Here is a 26,568-nt window from a genome sequence, read left to right on the forward strand (position 1 = left end):
TTTCACAGAAAGGCATTCATGGGGTTGAGGGTGGGAGGTGTGTAAGAGTTATATTAGATGCTGTATTTTACAGTGTAATGAACATAGTAAACGTTTTAAAAGGGTAACAAGAAAGTAGATGGTTACAGCTAATAAGGCCACTTTCTTGCTATTTCCTCAAATATTATATTGAATTCACAATATTTCTAGCTGTCTTAATTTGTTGGAAAGTCTCTGATCCTTTTAAGCTGCAAAACCAGAGATTGAGGTACAGAGGCCTGATATTATTTTTCTTTAGAGTATCAATGTGTGCTGATTACTCCCCATTCATAGCAATATCCATTTACCGATCTACATTCCTACGCTAACATGAACTTAATTGGCACATATTAGCCTGAAGATCAGAATGAAACTTCCCACTGGAACTTTGGCTGAAATGGAGCTCTTTAGCTGGTAGTGGCTTTAGAGAAAGAATCTGAGAAGAATGATCCCCCAGGTTTAAAGCGAAGGCTACAAGGACAATTAAATCCAGCAAAGGCTAGATTATGTGATTGATGGTGTGTGATCTTGTTTAAGCCAGGTAAGATGATGTGGCAGAAGTATTCAGTTTATTATTTGGTATCACTTTGTGGGGAAGAGGTGTACAGATTGAACTCAGTGAGCCTCACAATGAGCCTAATTCATATTTTTATTGTTGAATACTGTTCAAGCCAATAGAGCCACACTTTTTGTTTTGAGGTGAGGGGGTAGGAAGGAAGGGTGAATGGAGATGATGTGTTTTAGTTGCCCAGATTTTTACTACCCTTTTTGTATAACTGTCCAAGGTGAATACCTGCTCCCTACTTTGAAGCAAAGAAAAAGTTTCAAGAATTTAATTGACCGAAGCACAGAAGTAAATAATGCTATCGCTGTTGTCAAATCTTGGAGTTCCCTTCTGAGCAACATTGTGGGTGTGCCTACACCAAATAAAATGCTGCAGTTCAAGAACACCACTTGTTAGCACCTTTTCAAGGACAATAAGAGATGGGGAATAAATGCTGGCTCAGCTAGTGACACTGGTATCTCCTTGAATGAATTTAAAAACAAAATTTGTCCTGTGCTTAATCTGAGCTGGCACAAACTGATGACAAAATGGCATACTTTCCCTCCTTTTACTCAGCAGGTCATGAACATCAGGTCATTATATATTAGTGCATTGCTGTAGATCCAGTTTAGATTCTAATTCAGAGGTGAGAAACTTCACTCCATTAGCAACAAGTCAGAGAGCAAAGCCAGAAGACGGTTGTTGCTGAATTTGTCTTTGTCTTTATTTTCCATACATTTCAGGTCTCTTGAAGAGCGATTCCATTGTTAGGCCAAAATCATAGAGCTTCCTGCATGAACTACATTAAAAATCACACAACACCAGGTTATAGTCAAACAGGTTTATTTGAAAGCACTAGCTTTCGGAACACTGCTCCTTCAGGTGGTTGTGGACCAGGATCATAAGACACAGAATTTATAGCAAAAGATCACAGTATCATGCAATTGAAATGATATATTGAACAACCCTAGATTGTTGTTAAGTCTTTCATTTTTTAGAATGGGTTGCAGGTTTTGGTTCATTAATATGTAAATCCCACTGTATGGACTACAACAGTGTGAGGCTCTCAATTATTCGCATTATTTATGAATAACTTGGATAACGGCATAGAAAATTATATATCCAAATTTGTTGATTACACAAAGTTGGCCAGCACTGTAGACAATGTAGATGATAGCATAAAATTACAAAGAGATGTTAATAGACAAAGTCAATGAGCAATCTGATGCTGATGGATTTCAATGTAAACAAGTGTGAAGTTATCCATTTTGGACTGAAAAATGACAGATCAGAGTACTTTCTCGGTGGTATGCAGTTAAATACAATGGATGTTCAAAGAGACTTGGGGCTCAGGTGCATAGACCCCTTGAACTGCCATGAATAGGTACAGACAATAATCAAGAAAGCTAATGGAATGCTTGCCATTTTGTCTAGACAACTGGAGTATAAAGATGCAGAAGTTATGCTGCAGTTATACAAAAGCCTGATTAGATCCACATGGAGTACTGTGAGCCGATCTGGGCACCACACCTTAAGAAGGCTATATTGTCCTTAGGAGGAGTACAATATGAGTTTACATGAATAATACCTGGACTTCAGGGGTTAGGTTTTGAGGAGTGATTATACAAATTAATTATATTTTCTCCAGAATTTGAAAGACTGAGGCCTGATCTGATCGAAGATTATGAAGATAGCAACAGGAGAAGATAAACTATTTCTACTGGTCAAGATTCTAGAACTAAGGGGCTTAGTCTAAACATTAGAGCTAAGCCTTTCAGGAGACATGTTAGAAAACACCTTTATACATGAAGGGCATTGAGGCTTGGAACGCTCTTCCACAAATGGTATTTGATGCTAGATGAGTTGGTCATTTTAAATCTGAGATAGATAAATTTTTATTAAGCAAAGATATTAAGGGACATGTGCCAAATGTGGGTTTATGGAGTTAGGTCACAAATCAGCCATGATCTCATTAAATCGGTGAAATATGTTCAAGGGGTTGAATGGCCTACTCCTGTCCCAATGTTCCCATGTTCTGGTGTTTAGGAAGGCAGCTCAGCACCACCTTCTCCACGGTAATTGAGGGGTGAACAACAAGTTCTGGCTTTGCCAGTAGCATTCACATTCCAATAGTGAAACAAAACAAAATCCCCTATTGTACACATTAATTTGCCTTCCATTTTAGATTTCAGCTTTTCCAGCCACTAATAATTCACCCTAAAAGAATTAAGAATATTTTAAATGTAAAAATAAATTTGGGACTTCAGTACAACTTGACAGAGTCAGTTCTTGTCAAGAGCCTAACCTCAGTTATAGTTAAATGATTTGTGAACTGATTCACTTGACTTATAGTTATCCCAACCAGTGCTGCCTACCTTCATAAGATTCTCTTCAACTGTCAAAGTTCTGGAATCCATGCGAGCCAAAAACAAACAAGCAACTCAAAATGTCAACAAAACGTTTCTTTAGAAAAAGGAATGTGTCTTCAAGTATGAGTAAGGCCAAACCAAATCTTGACAAATGTATAAAATGCAATGACAGATGTGTTCAAAAGAAGCCATTAATGTAGTCAAAGCAAGGATCATCATGTGGATAAAAAATGTTGCAACTAATTTGGAAACCTCTTTTTATTCACTGGCTGACTAGCATTTGTTGCTCATCCCTAATTACACTTGAGAAGGTGAGATGTTCCTTTAAGAAAAACAAAATCTGGACCTCAACATCTTAGTTGTTACATTGAATCTTTTTGTGGCCAAATGCCAATTAGAAACTACTTCTAATTATAGAATTGACTCACAACTTACACTTGGCAAAATAAAACTCTAATGTGTTGCTTAACAAAAAAGTGCTGAAGCAATAGTTTAAGAATTTAGTTCAAGTTTAAAATTGAACTTAAGCAGCAAACATCAGGAACAGAGCATGATCCCAAGAGATACTCCCAAAGCTTTGAAGCTCTGCAACATGTAATTTTCTGAAAGTGCAACTTGTTTTATTAATCCTGTGGAGTTTGTTGGTTTCAGACTGCACTTAACGCAGTATATTTTTGTAAAGTGTTCTTTTTAATGCAAGTTACATTTCAGTTGAGCAATTCTGTCATTGAACAGGCTTTGTGCTTTTACTTTCTCCTCCATTGAAAACAGTAGGAACCCTTATGATGATCATCCTACCCAGAGGCCTGATGCTGGTTTCCCATTCTCTTGAGATCACATAGTTCCCTTAATGGGCACAAGCTAGCCGATGTGCAGCACCTTCATAAACCTAGACTTCCACGAGAATTTCTCCTTTGAGAGTTGTAAACTAATGAATGATACTTACATCACTTTGGACACTCTATAATGGCAACAAGTTGATCTGCACAGTTTATATAACACCACAAACTTAATCCTCCTTGAATGAACAGGAGTGTTCCTGATTCAGTGGTATCTTTGTCAAGCTCTGCGTCTAGGAGACCAGGAAATCAAATATTAAACATTCCCACCACAGTGTCCTAAGTCTAACCCCTTACAATTACCTTCCATTGCAGAGCAGCACTTTAAAGCTTCGGGTTGGTAATGTCATAATTTGGCTTATTCTGGTCATTCTGATTTCAGCAGGATTCTACTGGAATGACGATTGGTTTTCCAAGTACTGCCACCAGTGACTCCAGAGAGAGAAATGGTTCTGAAATGGGAATTGATGCATGTATAGTAGCCCAGCACTAGCAGTTTACAACTAAATAGCACTTTCTGAGCCTTACAAGTTTCCTCACCAGTTAGAAATATTTTGAATCAGGACCAATAAAAATCAGCTGAGTCTTGAGGTAGGAACTAAGGAGATAAGACAATACAAACTGAAGGAGAGTAATTGAAGAACACAAATTAGAGAAAGAGAGAACAACACAAACTGGGAAAGGGAGTGTGAGAGTTCATGTAGACCTGCATTGTGCACTGCTATGTTGTGATTTTTGTTCCAACAGTCAGACAGCTTTGCAGAAGAGGGAACCAAATTTCTCTGAAGCTAGGTTTTCACAGTAGCAATAGAATTCAATGTACTGAATTAGATTTAGTTTTTGGTTTATTTATGCCTTTATAATCTGCTGTGTGCTGTTAATGTGTGCTATTAATAAGTCAATGCACCTGCAGATATGTTAATTTGGAGTGCTTGCAGATCTGTATAAACTGAGAGGTTAACAAAAATTGTTTGAACATCCAGTCAAGAGGCCTGATTAATAAAGTAATCTGTTGTTTAGGTTTAACATGCTTCAACACTTTTCTTGCAAGTTTTTTAGATACACTGATACGCATAATGATTTGAAGAATGCCTGTTATATGCAGTCTGTTTGGTTCTTATTAATTTTATCTATGGCATTGCAAAAGTTCAGTGTATCAGATTTGAAATCTTCTGAAAAAAACAATTTTCGCAGATGGCTGCATAGCATAACTTTAGATTATTTCACATTGCCACAAGTTATTTCACATTCTTCTCAGAAAAACTATCTTTCATTTTGGCAAGAAAACAAAAGATAATAAATATGTGAAGAAAAGCCATTATTAATTTACATTAATTATAATGTTATTTTGTGGCATTCTTGATAACTATACAGTTAGGAGGCACATGCATTAATAATACATGAAAAATAAAGAAGTAAATCAATATGTTCATTGAACTAACTCCTGTAATACTACAAATCACTCATCTAAATAGTAAATGGCATGTCACAATTTCCCAAAAGTTTTGGACTTTGCCTCTGGGTAAAGAGTCTTTAATGACATGATCTTTTGTAAATTTAGTTTTCCCAATTTGAATATCCACAACCTTAAACTAATATTGTTTATTATTGTTGCTTGTAATTATTATTACACATTAATGAGGTTTTCCTCAGCTTCCTCGGTAAGTGCAAAAGTTAAGTTTCTCCAGTTGTCCTGATTGATTTAGAATTCACAATTATTCTTATTTCATATTCTTAATCATCTGAACTGTATGTTTTTAAAGTGCCACAATGGACACAGTAATCCATAATTATTTTGGCTGCTATTATAAAGTCTTAGGCTTGTACTCCACTTTCTATCTAAACATCTTAATATCCTGTTTCTGTTTTAAATTGCTGTTGCAAAATGTTGTCAAAGAAAATGACAAGTCTACAGTCACCCTTCCAAAGTTACTCAGTTCAAATTCTCTTCCTAATTTCACATGTTCTCTTTATTTTTTTATTGCAAAGTTGCACGTTTATTCTTTTGCTTAGTGTGCAATATTTTGCTTTAATCAAATAATGGATAAATTTATGCATGTCCAGTCATTGCATTATGGAAGCCCATAATCAACAGTGATGAGAATGGTTTTAACACACCCAGAATAAAGAAAAACATCAAATATATTATCCAATTGCATCTAGAATGTGTAGAAGTTTTTTGCCTTCACTTTCACAGTCAGAAAATCATGCTAAATTGACTGGAAGAATATTTTCCTAACATTCTTTCATCCATTTAAGCCATAGCCCATTGTTCTAATCCTGACATATCCTGAAATGATCTGTAATTACCTGAAATAAAAACAAAAAGAGTGAAGAAACTCAATAGGTCCGACAGCATCTGTGGATAAATAAACAGTGTTAATGTTTCAAGTGTAGTATGACTTCTATGGAATTTGAGTTCAGAAAGACACAGGTTACAGTGAGTGATGGGGAGCCGAGATATTAAGGCAGTTGATGTCACATTGATCACATTGAAGAGATCAAAGACAGCGAAGTGAGAAGGAGGGATCCAGGTAAAGGGAGTGTATTAGAGACAGATGAAAGGGTCAGTGAAGCAGAGAGAGGATTCCTATCAAAAGAAGTGGGCATGCAGGTGAAGGCAATGGATGAAGAGGTAAACATTGTATCATGTCTGAAATTCACTGATGTAAGGGTGCACTGATTCCTTTGTTGAGCCCCAGATCCTTCAGCAACCAGGAGCAGGAGGTCAGAGGATAGAATGAATACATGACAAGAGGCGGGATTTGAAGAAGGGATGAAGTCAGAGAGAAGGGAGGGAAGAAGAGATCAAGAAGGATGTCAGTAGCTATAAATTGCTGGAGCTTGTATCCCTGAAGCAAAGAGAAAATGTTTCTTGTTATGGCATCAAGTGAAATGAAGAATGAAAAGGAGCTCAAGGCCAGGACAGCTTTGAGTCAGTGTGAGGCAATGCTGATGGAGGGAGAGGTTAATAGTGTGCATTTGGTGACACACAACATTGAGTGTGGATTTCAGGATATGGAAATGTTATCCAAGCAACTTTACATGTCCCAAAGACAGTTGCAATCCTGAAGAGGATTGAAACATGAAGTTTGGAACTTCAATTGGAATCCACAAGGGATAATTTGGAATCAGAGACAGTCACTGAAGAAGGAGATATGGCTGTGTATGTGAGTTTTGGGAAGCACCTCATCAAACATTAGGAGAGAAACAGAAAGCACTTATTGAAGTTCCTGTTCTTTATTGATTAAATCACTATACCTTGAATTAATCCTGTTGTTTCAGAGGCCATATTATATATAGTATACCCCAAGATTCAACACAGTTTTGGAAAATACATTCTCATTTTTATTCTGGTACCATTGTGATATAGTTAAGCATTTGACTCAGTGTGTTGCTCTTTGAAGTGATTTGGCAGGCTAGGTATCAAATCTGTTATCAACACAGGTTTGTTTTCACTTTGCTCTCATCAACGTTTTCCTGTCCACTAGATGTTTGTGACATTCATTTTCCTTCCAAGATGCACTTATCTATAATTGAATTTTATCTGCCATAGATTAGTCAATTTTGTACCTTTCCATCTGAAAGTTCCGTCTAACTTATCTGCCACTTGTTTAACAGTATTTATAAATTTGACCAGTTCACCAGTTCTTGATCAAAGTCATCAATGTGAATAAAGGTCATTCATCTCTATACTGCCACTCCACCACCCTCCCAATGAGCATACTTCTTCTTTTGCCAATTCTTTATCCTCATCTAAGTTTTATCTTGTAAAGGAGAGGTTTGCATTTATACAATACATTTCACAATCACAGGATGTCCAAAGCAATCTACATCAACTGGGATATTTTTGAAATGTGGTCACTATTGTAATGTTGAGATAATGTTTCAAACAGTTTGCACGCTGAAGGATCCTATAAATATGCAATATGATTTTTTTGTGTGGCATTAATTAAGGGCTAATCTTAAGAGAGTATCTTTGAAAAATACTACAGATCTGTCAAATTCACCTAAAAAGATTGAGGTTGGCAGGGGAGGTTAATATCTGATGTAAATGGCGATGGCAATGACTCTGTTATTATGGCATTGCAGAGTCAGCCTGAATCAGATGGTCAACTGCTGGAGTTCAGTGTAGATCCTTCCTACTGAAAGCTAACAATGCTACCAATTGAATGATGGCTGATGCATAATTTCCACTATTTTCAATTTCCCATTTAACCTTTCCTAACAATGTCAATAAACACTTTTTAGAAATCTGAAGGTATCAAATCAGATTGCTTTTCATTGTTCATTTTGGATATCACTTTTTCCAAGCAGTCAAGAAAGTTAATCAGGGACAATTTTCCTCACCTTACCACTTGAGTGCTGTTTTCCAGATTATTCCCCTATAGGTAGCTCTCAACTTCCCTCTGACAATTGATTGCATTGTTTATTCAACATTATTTTACACAGATGGGCCTGCAGTTGCTCAGATTATATTTACTTTCTCTAAAAGGTACCAACATTAGCTTGTCTTTATCAATTGGTATGCAAAAACAATCAGTGACCTCATCATGTTGATTATTAATTCCTCTTAGATTTCATCTCTTGTTTCTATTGTTAGGTAATGTATTATCCTTAGGCGTTTGTTCACGTCAGGAATTATAGATATATTGAAAAACTGTAATGTGTTCCTGTCAATATGCATAGGTCCAAGTAAATTGTTTCTATTAACAAGTGGCATGGTATAAGTTAACATTGCCAGGACATTTACTATTATCCACTTACCTTTAGTTTCTTACCTATTAACTTCTACTATGGTTTTCACATCTTCCTTTCCATCCTTTAGCAATTTTAGTACTTGAGAGTTTCTTGCTGTTTGGATATTATTCCAGTTCCCACACTTCCCTCATAATTAACAATTTGACATAATTCTAAAGCTTCCCGTAATCCTCCACAATATTTGTAAAGATTTTTTTTCATTTCTTATGTTGTCATTAATGTCATTAATTACTCCACAACCTGTGGAGTTAAAATGTTAATGAATCATTTTCCCTCATCTGTTTGTCTTTTCCCTTGGCGGCATGGTGGCTCAGTGGTTAGCACTACTGCCTCACAGCACCAGAGACCTGGGTTCAATTTCACCCTCAGACGATTGTCTGTGTGGAGTTTGTACATTCGTGGATTTCCTCCGGGTGCTCCAGTTTCTTTCCACAAAGATGTACAAGTCAGGTGAATTGGCCATGCTAAATTGCCCATAGTGTTAGGTGCATTAGTCAGGGGTAAATATAGGGTAGGGGAATGGGTCTGGGTGGGTTTCTCTTCACAGGGTCAGTATGGACTTGTTGGGCCAAGTGGCCTGTTTCCATAATGTAAGGAATCTAATTTTATGGTTGACATTTTTCCAAATATTCAACTTGATGCTATTCCTTTGCAATGTTGAATCTTAAGTCTTATCAAGCAGTCATGTTATGGTTACTTTATTTTATTTGCATTCTGTTACTGGGGTCGCTGACCATGATAACTGAAAGCAACTTCTTGTGATGTTTCTAATACGTTGAACCATGAATTAATTATGGGTTACATTTGTCAATTCTGACTCAGTTGTATCACATTTCCCAAGTTATATCACTAAAATCCTTAATAATGTGACCTTACCTTTTGTGCCCCAATTTTGCTCCATCTCAAGTTCTGATCCTGTAGGAGGTCTCCACTTCCACCACTGCCCTTTACAGCTACTTGACACTTTGCATGGTAAAAGCAGAATTGTCAGGCCAGTAGCTCCACTGGCTAAATGTTGACATAGCTACTGTTGAGTTTTAAGAATGCCCTAAGAAAATGGTAAACAAACCTAAAAGGACTTGATTGCTTTTAAAAGATGGCTATTATTCTTCCATAGCAACAGAATAAAATTGGCTCCCACATTTATTCAGGTTTTGGGTTCAACATATAAGGCCAATTGATGTACTTTTATAAGCGTGACTTTACCACCCAATATAGAAGGAATCCTATCCCACAATCTGGGTCAGAATCAACATCTTAAAATCGAGAGCTCAGAAATCTGCTCTGTTGCATTCCTGTAATAGACCACAGACACAAAATTATTACTTTACCTATTAATATTCCACTTGGCACAGTTCACTAGATAATTCTCCCCAGACAAAAGGTGAAACTTTCTATTTTCTTTATATCTCAAATATGTCCAGCATATATCTAGTTTTTCGCTATTGATTCTATTGTTCCATAACATTCTGTACCATACTATGGAAATTTTTATTCATCAACTGGAGTAATCTATATTATTATTATTTCTACTCGTTGTTCTGTGATGATAATGTAGTCTATAGCTCAGCATTCTGTTATTAATGCTTTTACCATTAGAGTATGTGCACTTTCCTTGATCCTTAGAGCTTTGTTGAATGCCTTTTGAAAAAGCCAGGCAAAGTACATCAATGATCTCCCCTTCATCAACAGCTCATGTTACTACTTCCAAGAATTCCAATAAATTGATTAAGTACAATTTCCAAAACCATACTGGCTCTTCTCAATTTCCTTGACATCTTCCAATTGTCCAGTTATAATCCACTTAATGATTCATTTTAACATATTCCTTAAGAAAGCCATCAAACTAACTGCCTATAGTTTCCTCTTTTCTGCCTGTCTTGCTTTTTGAATAAAGGAATTATGTTTGCCACTTCCCAGCCTGTTGAAACATTAACACGAGCTCATCTACTGTCTCATTAAGCAACTCTTTTAAGACCCTCAGACAAAGTCCATCAGAATCTGAAGACTTATCAACCAGGAGACCTATCAAAACCTGAAATGTTTTCTTGACAGAGATTTCCTGACCTGTTGAGCACTTACAGTATTCTTTTAATATTTCAAATATCTTGCATCTGTAGTATTTTTCTATCTGCATCATTTTGGATCCAATTGCCTCCTTAGCCAAATACTACCAACCCCAATTGCCTCAGACTAATGGGACATGCAATACACAGTTCCTCCAGTAATACAGCTATTCCCTTCATATCACATTGAATTGTTTGTATTGGTACTTAAACGTACAAACTTTTGGATCACATTCAAGAGTTTTATCAACTGAATGAAGTGTCAGATTGACTCACTTGAAAAAATGGCATTGTTTTGTGTTCATTTCATCTCATAAATTATAATATTTTGAAAACAGTCACAGTTATTTTTAAAAATTGCATCATTAGACTGCTATTTGCTCAGCAACTCATATGCCAAACATCAGAATAATACTTGAAAATATTATTTTGTCATCATTTTTGTCATCATTCTGGACAATTCTCCAATATTGTCCATGTCCCATTCTTCTTTCCTTTCCTCAATGTGTGCAGTTCTCATTCTAGATAGGCACCTTTTCAGTCTCCTGATTTTTATCTTCATGATTAGATTAGATTAGATTCCCTACAGTGTGGGAACAGGCCCTTCAGCCCAACAAGTCCACACCGACCCTCCGAAGAGGAACCACCCCCCCTACATTTAACGCTGACTAATCCATCTAACACTATGGACAATTTAGCATGGCCAATTCACCTGACCTGCACCTCTTTGGACTGTGGGAAGAAACTGGAGCATCTGGAGGAAACCCACGCAGACACAGGGAAAATGTGCAAATTCCACATAGACAGTCGGCCGAGGCCAGAATTGAACCCCGGTCTCTGGCACTATGAGACAGCAGTGCTAACCACTGAGCCACCGTGCCACCCTTGATGCACATGGTAATCAATTTTATTTTATATAGCTAATCCACAACAATGGTTATGTTCTCAGTATCATAATCTGCTTCTTTGTTTTACGCTTTGACTCTGATTAATTGCCAGTCACATCCTCTATCCTATAAGCAAGGCCACTGTGATGACCTAACTCCTTGAGCAATTTTTTTGTTTTGACTTTTCCCTTTGGCTTTTACGTACTGAAAAGCCTGGATATTGCTTGCCTTATATGGGTATGGTTTCTGTGTGGATGCATAAAATGGATTAGGTAGACAGCCCAGTAACTTCCCACCCACCCCAAAGGTCACCCCATAATATGGAGGCTAGGTAGATCCTGAAGCCAGGTGCCCATCCTCTTATATAAATAAATATTTAAGGGTACATTGAGCTTGCTAAATACTCAATTGACCTCAATATCCTCCCCCTTATGCACTAAAATATTGATAAAAGGCAGAAAAAAGCAACCCATTTTCATTTTGATTTTTTAAAATGGCTGTAAGGAAGAGGTTTATTATCCAAATTAATTACTTTTAAAATCAGCAAACAAGCGGTATTCCCTTACTTCTCCTCGTTGTCTTCATCAAGCATGTCAAAAGCAATGTATTCCCTTGTTAACCTGAAAGAAATATTTGGGAGACTCAGTGCAGCAACAGTTGAATAGCAGCAGATTTAACAACTGTAACCCTGACTCAGTTAAAAAAAAACTACAGGAAGAATAAATATTCTGTTCTTGTTCATGTTCCAATGAGGTATTCTATTGTCAACGTGAATGATACAGTACCATTCTTCTAAAAGCTGAAAGAATTCATATGGGAAGGCAGTGGCCTAGTGGTAGTATCACTGAGCTGTTAATCCAGTGCTGAAAATGTGTTGCTGGAAAAGCGCAGCAGGTCAGGCAGCATCCAAGGAGCAGGAGAATCGACGTTTTGGGCATGAGCCCTTCTTCAGGACCCAGTGCTAATCCAGTGACCTAGGTATTGTTCTGGGGGCCCAGGTTCAAATCCTGCCATGGCAAATGGTGGAATTGGAATTCATTAAATATCTGGAATGAAGAAGCTACTAGATACTTGAATGTGAAGCTGGGAAGGAGCAGCTAATTGTTATCTAGCTTCCCTCACCCCCATTCTGATCGCTACTTCTGTCACAACCACCTTCCCCCTTTCCAATCACTTCTATATGGCCTACTTTCCTATCACTCCTCCTTCACCCAGAACCTGCATGAAACTGAAATTGTCTTCTCCAACAGATCTGCCTGGAAATGGCAATCTGGACATCAGAAGGTCACTAGTCTCACAAAAATGAGAACTGATTCCTAATATCAGGATTATCATGGACCTTTCCTGTTCTGGCATTGTTGTAGTGTGAAGTGGTCTGTGGCGTGCCTCTACTACCCTTATACTCGGTATGTTTCTCCTTAGAGTTTCATTGTGAATAATCTTCTTTCCTCTCCTTCTCAACAGTTACTTGCACTAATTACAAAAAGACCCCGCCACCTGTACCACCTCGAACTACATCCAAACCAGTGATTTCGGTGACAGCCCAGAGCAGTACAGAATCAACTCAGGATGCATATCATGAGAACCGAGCACAGAGGAGTTCCCCGTGGCCCCAAGATGGCAGGATCATTTACAACTCAATGGACAGCCTGGACAGTACAAAGGCTGTGAACATTGCACTGGAGTCAGCCGCTGCCCAGCACCATGCTATCAATAACAGCAAAAACAGTGCAGTTTTAACCAGAGACAAGGCCATCTTAACCTTAGATGTGACAAAGGCAGAACAGTATCTGAAGAATCAGCGGTCCTCGATTGGGATTCAAGTAAGCTGTCATTGGCATATCCTCTATATGGCAAATTGGACACATAACTACTGTTGCATGAGTTGCACAGATTAGCTGTTATCCAAATGTACACCAGCATGTACAAGAATGTTGCCAGGGTTGGAGGATTTGAGCTATAGGGAGAGATTGAATAGGCTAGGGTTGTTTTCCCTGGACTGTCAGAGGCTGAGGGGTGACCCTATAGAAGTTTATAAAATCATGCGGGGCATGGATAAGATAAGTATACAAAGTCTTTTCCTTCGGGTGGGGGATTCCAGAACTAGAGGGCATAGGTTTAGGGTGAGAGGGAAAAGATATAAAAGAGACCTAAGGGACAATTTTTTTCACACAGAGGGTGGTACGTGTATAGAATGAGCTGCCAGAGAAAGTGATGGAGGCTGGTATAACATTTAAAAGACATCTGGATGGGTATATGAATAGGAAGGGTTTGGAGGGATATGGGCTGGGTGCTGGCAAGAGGAACTAGATTAAGTTGGGATAGCTGGTTGACATGGACAAGTCAGACCGAAGGGCCTGTTTTCATGCTGTATATCTGTATGACTCTATGAATCTATGTATACTAATCAGGATCATAGCAAAACCAATCGCAAAAAAGAAATGCAACATAATAGTTAGAGGAAACAAAGGTTAATCTAAGATCACATCTCAATCAGAATTTATCATCAAAGAGAATTAAAAAAGAGATATAATAAGAAGGTTCAGACAATTAGATTGTAGATACCACCATTTAATGAGCTGGTACTGACAAGCACAATGGACTGAATGATTTTTCTCTGTGCTGTTATTGTTCGGATTCTATGATTATTACATTCTGACTCTGTATATTGGGCCAGGTGGATGCCATGGAGACAGCAACAGACTCAGACACAGACAGCAGAGGCCTTCGGGAGTACCACTCAGTGGGAGTGCAGGTTGAAGATGAAAAACGGTAATTCAAGCAAGAAATGAGTGCTCTTGCAAATTAAGCAATCTAGTTTTTATTTAAACAAACAACATGTAAACATCTGGAAAGAAAAGACTCTGTTGCTAAGGAGAGTCAGAAAGGAAATGCAAATGGGAACAAGTTAGGTCCCAGTTGTGTTTCATTACAGCATTAGTGCAGCCTCATGCTGATTAGGAATGATTCTCAATTAAGAAGTTATGGTCAGTGCCTTTTCTTTTCAGGGATTATTTGCAGCATTGAGTCAAACTCAATTACAGCAGCAAAGCAGATGTTGAACACTCTATACACTTAGGACAAGTGAAAGAACTAAAGGCAAGAAAAGGGTCACTGTCTGAGAGTCAAACAGACAGTTCAGAACCTATGTGTCCTACTTTACCTCAGGCTAAACTCCTGATCCCACTCCAGCATCAAAACTGACTACTTCCATATCTATTACATTTCCATTTTCCACCCACTCCACCCTCCCCCACCCTAACAACCAAATACCATAACTTAATCCCTCATCCATGCTTTTATTCCTTCTAGATTCAGATGTCCCAAAGCCTTCACATCCAGCCTCCTGTCTTGTACACACCATAAAATTGAGATCCTCCAAAACTCTGCCTGCATCCTGACTCAGACTAAGTTCTCATCACCCTTTATTCACTGATTTAAGCTTAGCTTCCATTGCGGCAAAGCCTCAATTTTAAAATTCTCATCCTAATTTCAAATCCATCCATGACCTCTTCACTCCCAGTCTCTGTATCTTCATCGAGTCCTATATCCACTAAGATATCTGAATTTCTTCAGGTGGCCTTATGCACAACCTTTATTGTAATTGCTCTACCACTGGTGATCATACCTTCATCTGCTATGGTCCTAATCTCTGAAATTCTATTTCTAAATATCGCCACCACTTTGCCTCTCTGTTCTCCTTCAAAACTCTCCTCATTAACCTAGCTTCTGATTATTTGTTCTAAAGAGTTTCTCTTTATATCCCATGTGTCAAATAATGTTTGTTAACAATCTATAAAATGCTTTGGAATGTTTTCTCAGCATAATGTACATTGGTGTTGTTGTTATTTTTAAAAAGTCTCCACGGTGTTATTGAAAAGGCCTCTCTGGCTGGAAGGTTATTGTCAAAACATGTTATAGATTATAAGATCAGTCTTAGACACCATTGTATAATCAGCTGAATGAGACCCAGGTATTGTTGGATTTAAAAAAAGTAACGTTGGAACCATATTTAAGATTTTTAAAATTCTTAATATAAATTTGTGGATTATCAACAAGAGGGAATGAAATGGAAACCAGCTTTCTTGTTTCAAAGCAGCAGCACCTGAATTATTTATGTGACGAATTACAGTTTCTCTGTTTAGCAGCCAGTGGCACTAAAGCAATTCTGAATGATAAACGAAAACTAGATCATACCCATGTTGACAACATGGGAAATAAAATAAATGCAGTAAATTTGTAATGCTAGATATTCCTCAAAATGACAATGAAACCTGACACTTAGAACATTTTTAACTACTTGAGGATTAAGAAACTCTTTCAGGCTTTCAAAATGGAATGTTAATTTCTCATTCAAAAGGCAAATCAATTATTTGTGTTTTGCACGTGAATGGGCTTTTTTATATTGAATATTTTAAGCACAATTTTTGAAATACTACAAATCTAAAGGATATGATTTTATCTCATGAGTTGCATAACATTGAGCTGGCTTCTCAAATTTAATTCTGAACCCAGCACCTGTATTAATTACAAGGCCTGATCCTGTGCTATATTGCAAATATATTGCTGTAAGATTACTGTGTAGCAATTTTTTAATGTAGAAATGGACAGGTGGTGAGGCTGGTGCCCAATTAGTGTAATTGACCATCTCCAGGAGGTAGGAGTTGCCTGCCCTGTTGCTAATGCGAAAGATTGGCAGCAGTCATGTTTGAGACTGCTTTTGTCTTTCCCATACATGGAGCAGGCAGTTTCTCAGAAGGGCAGGACGTAACGCATAGAATACAGTGGGTATGGAAACACAGGAATGTTACAGTGCTGAGTGCAGTGCCATTGGCTCACCAAAATTCAATCTTCCACAAGGTCCAATTAACTTTCCCTTGCCATCTGAATGAACCCAACTATGCACATTGATGTGCACCTGTGAATTTGAGTTCTCCAAAATAAATATTAAGAAGGCAATCTTCTCCATAGACATCCCTTAGCACAATCCTTAAGGAACTGAATTATCCATCAAGTGTGTATCAGGGTGTTTCCCATTGCTGTGCTTCTGTCAAACATGTGAACATTTCAAGTTGTTCTGGAGCCATCGAGATTCGGAGAGGAATTCCAAGGCTGTGATCTTCAAACCATCCGTATAAGATCCTGAACCCATTGGCTTTTAAAAATCCAGTAAAAGCAAAATACACCAGATGCTGGAAATCTAAAATAAAAACAGTAAATGTTGTAAACACTCAATGAGTCTGGCAATATCTATAAGGAGAGAAACAGATTTAATCACTGTTCTACAGAATCATTCCACAAAATGCTGCCGGATCTGCTGAGTTTCTCAAGCACTGTTGGTTTTTGTTTGAAAACCTAGTGCTATGGATCCTTACCAAAGCATAAATAATAATTGTATGAATGAAGTTGATAATTTGAATGAATTGTTAAAAGGGTGCAGAATTCTAATGTAACAAGTAAGATTTTCAAATAAGCAGTTTGGATGATATGCTATATCTGGCACCAACATAAAAATGTCCAACTTTCTCAATTTATCTCATAACTAACATATTCATTGTGTTTTGCAGGCGTGGGCGATTTAAGCGTTCAAACAGTGTGACAGCTAGTGTACAGGCTGATCTTGAACTAGAAGGATTTCCTAGTCCAGTGGCCACTGAGGACAAGGCACTTCAGTTTGGTTCCTCATTCCAGCGTCACTCTGAGCCCAGCACCCCTACCCAATACACTGCACTCAGAACTGTGCGCACCCAGGGTCCACTGGGCTACAGAGAAGATTATCGAACACCCATTGACACATCTAATTTTCCACCACCGGATCCATGGCTGGAATCTACCCATCAACCAGTGGAAACTGGCCGAATGTCCCCTTGTCGAAGAGATGGTCAATGGTTCATGAAACTGCTGCATGCAGAAACCAAGAGGATGGAAGGATGGTGTAAGCAGATGGAGCGAGAAGCAGAGGAGAATGACCTATCAGAAGAAAGTAAGAATGGCAGTTTTTTTCTCAAGAAACTGTGTAATTTACATGGAATTTGCCTCAGGTTGAGTCTGGAAATGAAGTTAGGTACTCTGAAGTTTGAGCGCAAGAGGATGGTCAAGAGAAGATAAAAGAGAAAATTAGAGATGATACTGTTTAAGAATTTCAACATTTCTAAATGTCACCATAATCTCTTAATTTATGCATTGTGAGATCATCAAAAATTCAGTAATTAATCACATGTTTCATTTTGTGATTCTGGACTAATCGAAATCATTCCAAGAGTTCACTAATTTTGTCTAGTGCTATAGACTCTAAACATTCACCCGCAAACTAGGTGTAACTAACTTTTACCACCATCTGATCCTATGGCACAATTCTTATTTCAAATGATTCCTGGAGAATGCTGGTTAGTGTCTCAGCTATCTCCTGCAATATTGTGTTCTGAAATTTATCCTATCTGAATCTAGTGACTTTTCTACCTTAGTTGTCAATGCTGCAACTTGTTTAATATATTTAATTTTTGTATTTTATCACTAATATAGTGTCTGTTTAATTTACTCTTCAGCTATTACTTACCACTTCTATAAGTACAAAAAGGAAATACTTTTGAAACTTCTCTGTTATTCCTTCATTATCAACTTCTAGTTGCTTCTTCAATCCTTGGCATTCACAATATTTTTCTCTATTTTGATTGCTGTCTATTCCATCTGTTCTCATTCTTAATGTGCCTTTCTTTTCACAAACAAATCCTAGAGTGTTGTGGGAAGTAAGGGAGGAGATAGCGAGACCCCTTGCAGAATTATGTGCATCGTCTATAACAATGGGTGAGGTGCCTGATGACTGGAAGGTGGCTAATGTTGTAACTTTGTTTAAGAAAGGTTGTAAGGAGAAATTGGGGAATTATGGACCTGTGAGTCTATTGTAGATGGATTGTTGGAGATGATTATAAAAGGTACAAGAGAACAAAAGAGAGACAAAAATTGATTAGGGGTAATCAGCATGGTTTTGTTCTAGGAAAATCATGTCTCATTAACTTGATTGAATTTTTTGAGAAAGTTACCAAAAAAGATTGATGAGGGCAGACCTGTAGATATTGTTTACTTGGACTTTGGTAAAGCCTTTGACAAGGTTCTGCATGGTAGATGAATTAGTAAAATTAGGTCACATGGATTTCAGGGTGAGCTTGTCAATTGGATACATAATTGGCTTAACAGCAGGAGACAGAGAGTGATGATGGAGAGTTGCTTTTTGGACTGGAGACCTGTCACCAGCAGTGTTCCACAGGGATCAGTTCTGTGTCCTGTTTTGTTTGTCATTAATATAAATTATTTGGATGTGAATGTAGAAGGCATGGTTAGCAAGTTTGTGGATGACACAAAAATTGATGACATTGTCATGAAGAAGGTTTTCTAAAGTTGCAAAGTGATCTTGATAAATCAATCAGTGGGCCGAAAAATGGCAGATGGAATTCAATCTGGATAAATGTGAAGTATTGCATTTTGGTACAATAAACAAGACTACAGCTTTTACAATTAATAGTAAGGTCTTGAAAAATGTTATAGAAAAGAGGGACCTAGGAGTTCATATACATATAGACAGGGTAGTGAAAAAGGCATTTAGCATGCTTGCCTTCATTGCTCAGTTCTTTGAGTATCGGAGTTGGGAAGTCTTGTTCAGGTTTTACAGGACATTGGTGGGGCATCGTCTGAAATACTGTGTCCAGTTCTTGGTGTCCACTTACAGGAAGGATATTATTAAACTGGAGAGAGTTCAGAAGAGGTTTACCAGGATGTTGCCGGGTATGGAAGGTTTGAATTATAAAGGAAGGCTGGATAGGCTGATTTGGAGATGCCGGTGTTGGACTGGGGTGTACAAAGTTAAAAATCACACAACACCAGGTTATAGTCCCACAAGTTTAATTGGTAGCATACTAGCTTTCAGAGCGCCGCTCCTTCACAACCACCTGATGAAGGAGCAGCGTTCCGAAAGCTAGTGTGCTTCCAATTAAACCTGTTGGACTATAACCTGGTGTTGTGTGATTTTTAACTGGATAGGCTGAGACTTTTGTCACTACATTATAGTAGTTTATAAAATAATAAAGGGTACAGATAGAGTTAATGATAGTTGTCCTTTCTCTAGGTTGGGGGATTTCAAGACTCAGGGGCACATTTTTAAGGTGAGAGGAGAGAGATTTTAAAAAGACATGAGGAGCAGATTATTTACAGAGGGTGGTTCACATGTGGAATGAACTTCCTGAGGACGTGGTGGAATTGGGTATAATTAGTACATTTAAAAGACATTTAGATGGATACATGAACAGAAGGTTTTGGAGGAATATGGGCTAGGAACAGGCAGATGGGACTAGTTTAGTTTGTGATTATGTTCAGCATGGACTGGTTGGTCTGAAGGTGCTGTTTCCATGCTGTGTGATTCTATGACAAATTACTTTTCATCCTCATTGTTATGCATTTAACTGCACCTCATCCATTTTATTTTTCAATTATTTTCACTGGTCCGTGTTTAACTTCTAAACAAGTAATTGGGTCCTTTCCTTAGTAGAAATATTTTGCAGTAGTTCAAACTAAACATCTTTCCACTAAGCTCAAGCATGATAAAGAGTTGGTCACCATATTGAGAGTCTGTATAGATCACAAGGCAGTGTTAGTGAGAACAGTAAAATATGATACTTTTTCAAAACTACTGGCTAGAAAAATATTCATGGTGGCAAAGAGGCTTTCTTTTTGTCAAGTGCTTTCTCAGTCACTAGGTTGCTGCTGTACAAAGGAATGGTCTCCTTGATTTGAGTAAAGATAGCTCAGAGAAAAAGAAATATCCTAACAATTGGGAATGTGGATTAACACTGACCCTGGGTGGGTGTATTCTGTTATAAAGAGACACTTAGCATGTTAGGGTTCTCACTCGTACTGAATCAGCAATCTTACTTAAAGGCAAACAAAGATTAGGATATGTTAAGTAATATTAGAATGTTTCCATCAGTCAGGGAGACACAGGAAAATGGAAGAAATTTAAGATTTTTTTTGGTAATAGGATGTAATCAACATCAACTAAATGTTGCTGCGTAGGCTGCTAATACATTAAACTACAGAAAATGTATGCTATACAAACTCCTTCATACAATATTGTATCTGTGATGATTGTTATTTTGAAATATAGGTTCTAAAGTGGACAGAAATATCTATGGCTTTAAGTTTGATTTATTATTTACATGTGTGTTTTACAAGGGATTCATACTAATAGTTTGGAATAGTTTTGTGAATGATAAGGGTTGTCAGGAAATTTGATCACATGCATTTATTTTAATGTTTTCTAAAATAATCCTTGAAATGCACAGACCAGTGCTTTAGGAAAGAAAGGGAGAAGAGAGAAAAGAAAAAGAGCTGTTGCCTAGCCACAAAGTGTCATAGAGTTGCACAGATAGACAGAGATAAACACAGGTCCTTTCAGAAAGCCAGAATCTTCCAGAAGACCATTAAATGGGCAGGTTTTTATTTCAGATGACAAAAGCAGATCACTCAGAGAGAAAAGGCTGTTCCAACAGCAGTGCAGTTTAGCAGGTTCCACAATAGGCAGGGTCAGGTAAGAAGTTCTGAGTGGCCTAAAGTGTGTAAAAGAAAGCCTTCAGAAATACTAGGCTATGAAAGCAGCAGTTAAGTAAACCATGTTACGAAATAAGTGAGCTGTGTTAATAATTTGTTCAATAGTCTGAGGAAGAGGTGTTGATTAAAGAAATAACAACAAATAAATAAACATTTGTCAGGTAAAGATCATGGAATTCATGCCCACCGAACAAAAAACTTTAAAGTGGAAACAGGGTGACGTTTTGTTGAGGTTTGAGTACCAGTAAGGTTAAAGGCTTGAAACTTTATTTCAGATATTTGTAATAGTATTTTTCAAATTATTCTAATATGATATAAAATGATTTTGTTTTATTTTGTATGTAATAAACTTTGATTTTCTTTTACTATTTTGTGAGTGTAGGTGTTGCTGGCAAGGTCAGCATTTGTTGCCCATACCCTAATTGTTCTCTTGGGGTGAATCCCCAATTCAGAGGCCAGTTAAGAGTGACCCACATTGCAGTTGCTGTGAAGTTGTATGACCAGACAAGTGTTACAGATTTCCTTTCTTAATGGACATTAATGAAACACTCGAGTCTTTATACTAATCACTGAGGCTCGCTTTTAATTCCAGACTTTTATTCATTGAATCCAAATTCCCAACCTGCAATGGTGGGATTTGAACCTGTGTCCCTAGAGTATTGCCTAAACCTCTGAATGACCAGTGTAGTGACATTACCTCTACATTACTGTCAGCCCTCAATATCAACAGTACAATGGTAGCCTACTGTGAACATCTTCAGTGACTGACCACCATTATAAACAAATAGCAGAAATAAATACTTATGATCCATCAAGACCAAGAGAATGTTGAATTGTCTAATGCAAGCTATTACATTGCAGTGCTTATAAAGCCCTTGAAAATTCAATTTTATAGATGCTTGAAATGATTATATTTATTAATAGATATTGGCAGAAAGAGAGATTTGTATTAAGCTTTGTGGCTCAAGTGACATTTACCAACACAGACCTGATTTCCCAAATGGTCTCTTTCTCTCCTGCAACATTTGATTCTTCTAAATTCTAACAGTATAGGTCAATGGTCAGTGTTAGAATATACAATTTAAAAATAACAAAAAGTGGACTATATCCCTTCTATTTAAAGCAAGGTTTCTATGAAACCGTAAATATGCAATGCCAAATGACATTAAGAGATCAGTATGTTAAACATTCACTGAAAAATCATTTTCAATGTGATTGATTTCAAAGATGTTAGCAATAACTAGATTACTTGAATGAATTAACAGTACCCCTTAATTTAGGTTGTTTCATCTTGTGTATTTTGTTCAAAAATAACTTGTGGAAGAAAATATTGTAACAGAAATGTGTAATTTGAATCTGAATGCTCTGTGTATCTGTGCGAGTAATTGAACCTGATTAGTCTGCGATTAAGAAATCCTTGCAGCTGTTTACAGCAGAAATGTTGCTTGGCATATTATCTACAAAGAACCACAGGGATTGGAAATAAATAAATACAGCTCTTGAAGGCATATCTACAGTTTGTAATGTTTACTTTTCAAATAACATTTATTATTATTTTGTCCTTAAACAATGTGTAAGATATGATAGATTTTTTTTAAAAATGATTTCCAACAAGAGTTGTGGTACAGATACTAGATATGTTCACTATAATTTTTAAAAAGTGTTTTCACTTAGCTGATTGTTGTCCAATTCTTAGCTATGTAAAGGAATTAATTTAACCAAAACCGTACCTGGGATTAGCTACAAAGAGAATATATAACAGGGATTTACAAAGATCAGTATCAAGAAACTAAAATGAGTTCAATCAATTTGTTATTGTCAGTGAAGGGTTCATTTTCTCAAAAGATGATATAAGATACTCATTCTCGGCACAGGAATGTGATTTTAGTCCAACTAATATCCGTATGTTATAACATTTGTTGACAGTACAGAATTTGGGAAGTGCTGAAAGAAACAGTCTCTCACCAACAACCCGTACACATAATGAACAGGCTGTTGGTTGAGGTGTTGCCATGGAGAATGCACTAGGGAACAAGTCCCTCAAAGCAATCGTTTAAATTTTAAAAAGAGGCAAGTTGTTTCTGATCGGTCAAGAATTGCCATGGACAGTTGTTCCCCATCATTTTAGCTTTTGTTTAATTGAAAAGGTACATTGTCCAGACACATTCCTTTTTCCTTCAGATGCCTAGGCCTGCATATGAACAAATGTACCTTCCCGCAAGCACCAGTGAGCCACATTGCCCAACTGATGCTCTTAAATTAGTTGTCAGTGTAATTCTTGGCACACCTGGGATTGTTGAGTAAGGTAAACACTCTCTTCTGAGTTTTCCAAGCATGGGTTGATCAAGTGTGGTCAGTAGCTCACAACATGTCTTTTTTTTAAGCAGTACAGTATGATTACAATATGAACTATGGAATTCTGGTGATTCTCTGACAGAACTGAAAAATCTCCTCACCATCTCATACTCTAAGGAAAAATAATTTATGTACATAAGAAAGGGAGTTCAGTAACTTTAATATGCTGTAATTTATTTTATCCTCAGCTTTAGGGAAAATTCGGAGTGCAGTGGGCAGTGCTCAGCTTCTTATGTCTCAGAAATTCCAACAGTTTTACTGGCTTTGCCAACAGAATCTGGTAGGTGCCTTTCCTGTGTTTTCCACTTGTAAAAGTTTACAATTCTGTCTACACTGGCAAAATCTGTATATATCACTGCTCTCATATTAAAGGTCAGATAATTTGCAGTGGTTGGTTCTATGTAGTCTGAATTTCTTCATCACAAGCCAAGATATGATTATTATATTCATGTATATATATATCACCAGATTTACCACCCTAACCAAAACTGGTTCACTGCATTAGAAAGCTCTATGTATGAAATATACAGAACTGCCTCTTGTCTCTAGATGTTATGTTGACGTCATGATGCATGTATCTTAATGATATTTATTTTTATTCTGGAAATTGAACAATTCCAGATACAACATTTAACAATCAATTCCAGAAATTTCAGTTGTGCACATGACAATACCAAATAGTTCACTAATGAACACAATCATTGTTTATTTAATACAAATGGATTGAGTCTTACATCTTAGATCAATATCATTACTCTGTGCTTGTTTTTGTGTGCAGCCAGCACCAATTCTTATTGTCATCATAAACACAAGTGGACCATTTACGTAAGATGCCATTTTACAAATAATCTCACAACCATAAAATTAATGTGGATACAAAAAAGTACAAGAATTTTCATTAGAATATTTTCACAAAGGCAGGACAAGCAGGTACCACAGCATTCCAGAAGACCAAATTTGTGATGTTTACTTGACTTTGAGCTTTTATTTCCATCAAAAGTTGACTACCTACTGTTTACTTCCCAAAAAAAATGAGTGCCTGGCTTATAATGTGAAGTCATCCTGATCTTCAAACACAACTAAAAATATGTATAAGATTGCAACTCCACAAATAGCTTGCTGGTGTGTTGTTTCCAATTCAATTTTTGCTTCACTATACCTGAATGTAACTATAAATTGATGAGAAGCTGCAGAAGATAATTACCTGAAGAGTAGAGGCAGAGCATAATTAATATGGACAATCGGATGATAGTTAGTGCCAATTTTAAAGTTATACATTCCTTTCCTTATTTTCTGCATCTTGTATAAATTCCTATATTTGCACCCAAATAGGCAACAGGACATGTAAACATTTCACACCTACCCCATTAGACAAAGGCAAGAAACCACTCACTGAGGGAAGATGAGATTATATGATACCTAAATAATGTTGAACATTTCCATATGGCTATTTCCATAATAAATGTGGACCTCAGGTTTCAGAATTGAGGAAGTTAACAGGAAATGCACAGATACTTAAGTTATCCATTGGTGCCGAAACAGTGGGTAGTGAGTGTACATGAATTCCACAGTGCCAGTGCTTTGCCAGCCATATTGGAATAGGGTCCTGCACAGGCAGCCAGGGCACACTCATGAAACAGGTATCAAGTTGTCTGCATATACAGAACAGGGATGTAAACTCCTATTTCAAATCCCAAATACTTTGCAGAATACTGTGTTTTATATTGCAGATATTCTTTCATCTCATTTGGACACTTTTTAATCTGTACTGGTTTAACTCATTGCATATATTAGTATAATTTGTCTTATGGGAAATAAAGAAAAAAATTAATGGATAGAACTAATTAATATAAATGCACAATTTGCCTATACATTAAAATCCAGGAAGCGAGTTTAGTCACTCAGAAAGTAAAATTTTAATTGAGATAAAATGCCCTTCATATTCGAAGGGCAAGAAAGATATGTCCACCAACAAGAAAACTAACACTTCTTAAATTGAATGTATGTATTCGATGTTGTGTATTTGTAATGATCACTTTGCATTGACCATGTCAGTGATTAAAGGGCCTGTTTCCACACGGTAAGTAATCTAATTTAATCTAATCTAATAAATCATGAAATTGCAGTATATTTCTATTAATTTAATTTGTAGGACTTTTAATATCCAACAGCAAACAACAGATAATTTGCTGCTATGAGAGATTACATTCTATCAAACACATAAAAAGTAGGGTCTGTTTTATTTTTCATCGAACACACAGTAGGTTGGGTGGTTTGTGAATCACTGACCAATTATTCTGAGACTGTCAGAGCAACTTGGGCAATTATACATGTTATGTATTAAAGCAAATGCCCACAAATAAAGGTGAGTATTAAATTGATGAAAATGATTTCCCAATTCAGACATTTGTTCTTCCAAGTTGAAGCATCCTGCAATTGTTAGCGAGTATGGCTAGCTGAGATGACCTCTTAGATTTTTGCCTTTGTTTATATATTTGTAGAAAACAAAATGGTAAAGTCAGTTATCTAGAGGTCACACTTCCCAACTGAATTCCCAAAGTGATCAACTGAAAAGTCAAGAATTTGGTTCTTATATAAATATAGATATTTCTAATCAACTTGTTCAAACATGTGACACATCTTTGGCTCGGAGATAACAACGCTACCACAGCACCACAAGAGGCCCTTTTGTACAAATATGTAAGGGTTATATGATATTCTCTTGTTTACAAGAACTGCAACAGGTGATTCTGAATTTCAACTTATAATAATTGGAAGTTCTTCACTATGGAGAACCTTTGTGATTTTCATATGGAAACAATATTCCGGAACATAGTCTTCAGCAATACACTTTAGTGTGCCTTGCTGCAGTTAAGATTTCTTTATTGTTTATTATTATTATCCAATTTATTGCTGACCATTGAAGAATATGCTTTAACGCTCAGTTGTGCCTCAGCTTTCGACAACTATCTTTTAAAGATAAATATGTCTAAAAGTGAATGTAGTTATGTTTAAGTCATGTTTCTGCATATTAGGTTCTTCCAGTTTCACTCAAGTCAAAATAGAAATCAGGTATGATAAGGTGACACAGTGGTTAACATTGCAATCTCACACCACCAGGGATTTGGGTTT

General features: G+C 37.0%; 1 protein-coding gene across 6 annotated transcripts in view; it reads left to right on the forward strand.

Moving 5' to 3' along the window:
• The window catches only part of dlgap2a (discs, large (Drosophila) homolog-associated protein 2a), a 974,428-nt gene that overhangs the window by 938,920 nt on the left and 8,940 nt on the right, over positions 1-26,568 (forward strand). For all 6 annotated transcript variants that reach the window (XM_087978243.1, XM_043678985.2, XM_043678996.2 and 3 more), the window contains 4 exons: positions 12,949-13,307; positions 14,162-14,256; positions 17,052-17,467; positions 23,625-23,716. In XM_087978243.1, coding sequence (XP_087834369.1) covers positions 12,949-13,307; positions 14,162-14,256; positions 17,052-17,467; positions 23,625-23,716 — 962 coding nt within the window. The remainder of the gene's footprint in view (positions 1-12,948; positions 13,308-14,161; positions 14,257-17,051; positions 17,468-23,624; positions 23,717-26,568) is intronic.

Source organism: Chiloscyllium plagiosum, unplaced genomic scaffold (assembly GCF_037043375.1).
Source record: "Chiloscyllium plagiosum isolate Xiang-an unplaced genomic scaffold, Cpla_swu_hap1 HiC_scaffold_3, whole genome shotgun sequence".
In the NCBI taxonomy this organism is placed as follows: domain Eukaryota; kingdom Metazoa; phylum Chordata; class Chondrichthyes; order Orectolobiformes; family Hemiscylliidae; genus Chiloscyllium; species Chiloscyllium plagiosum.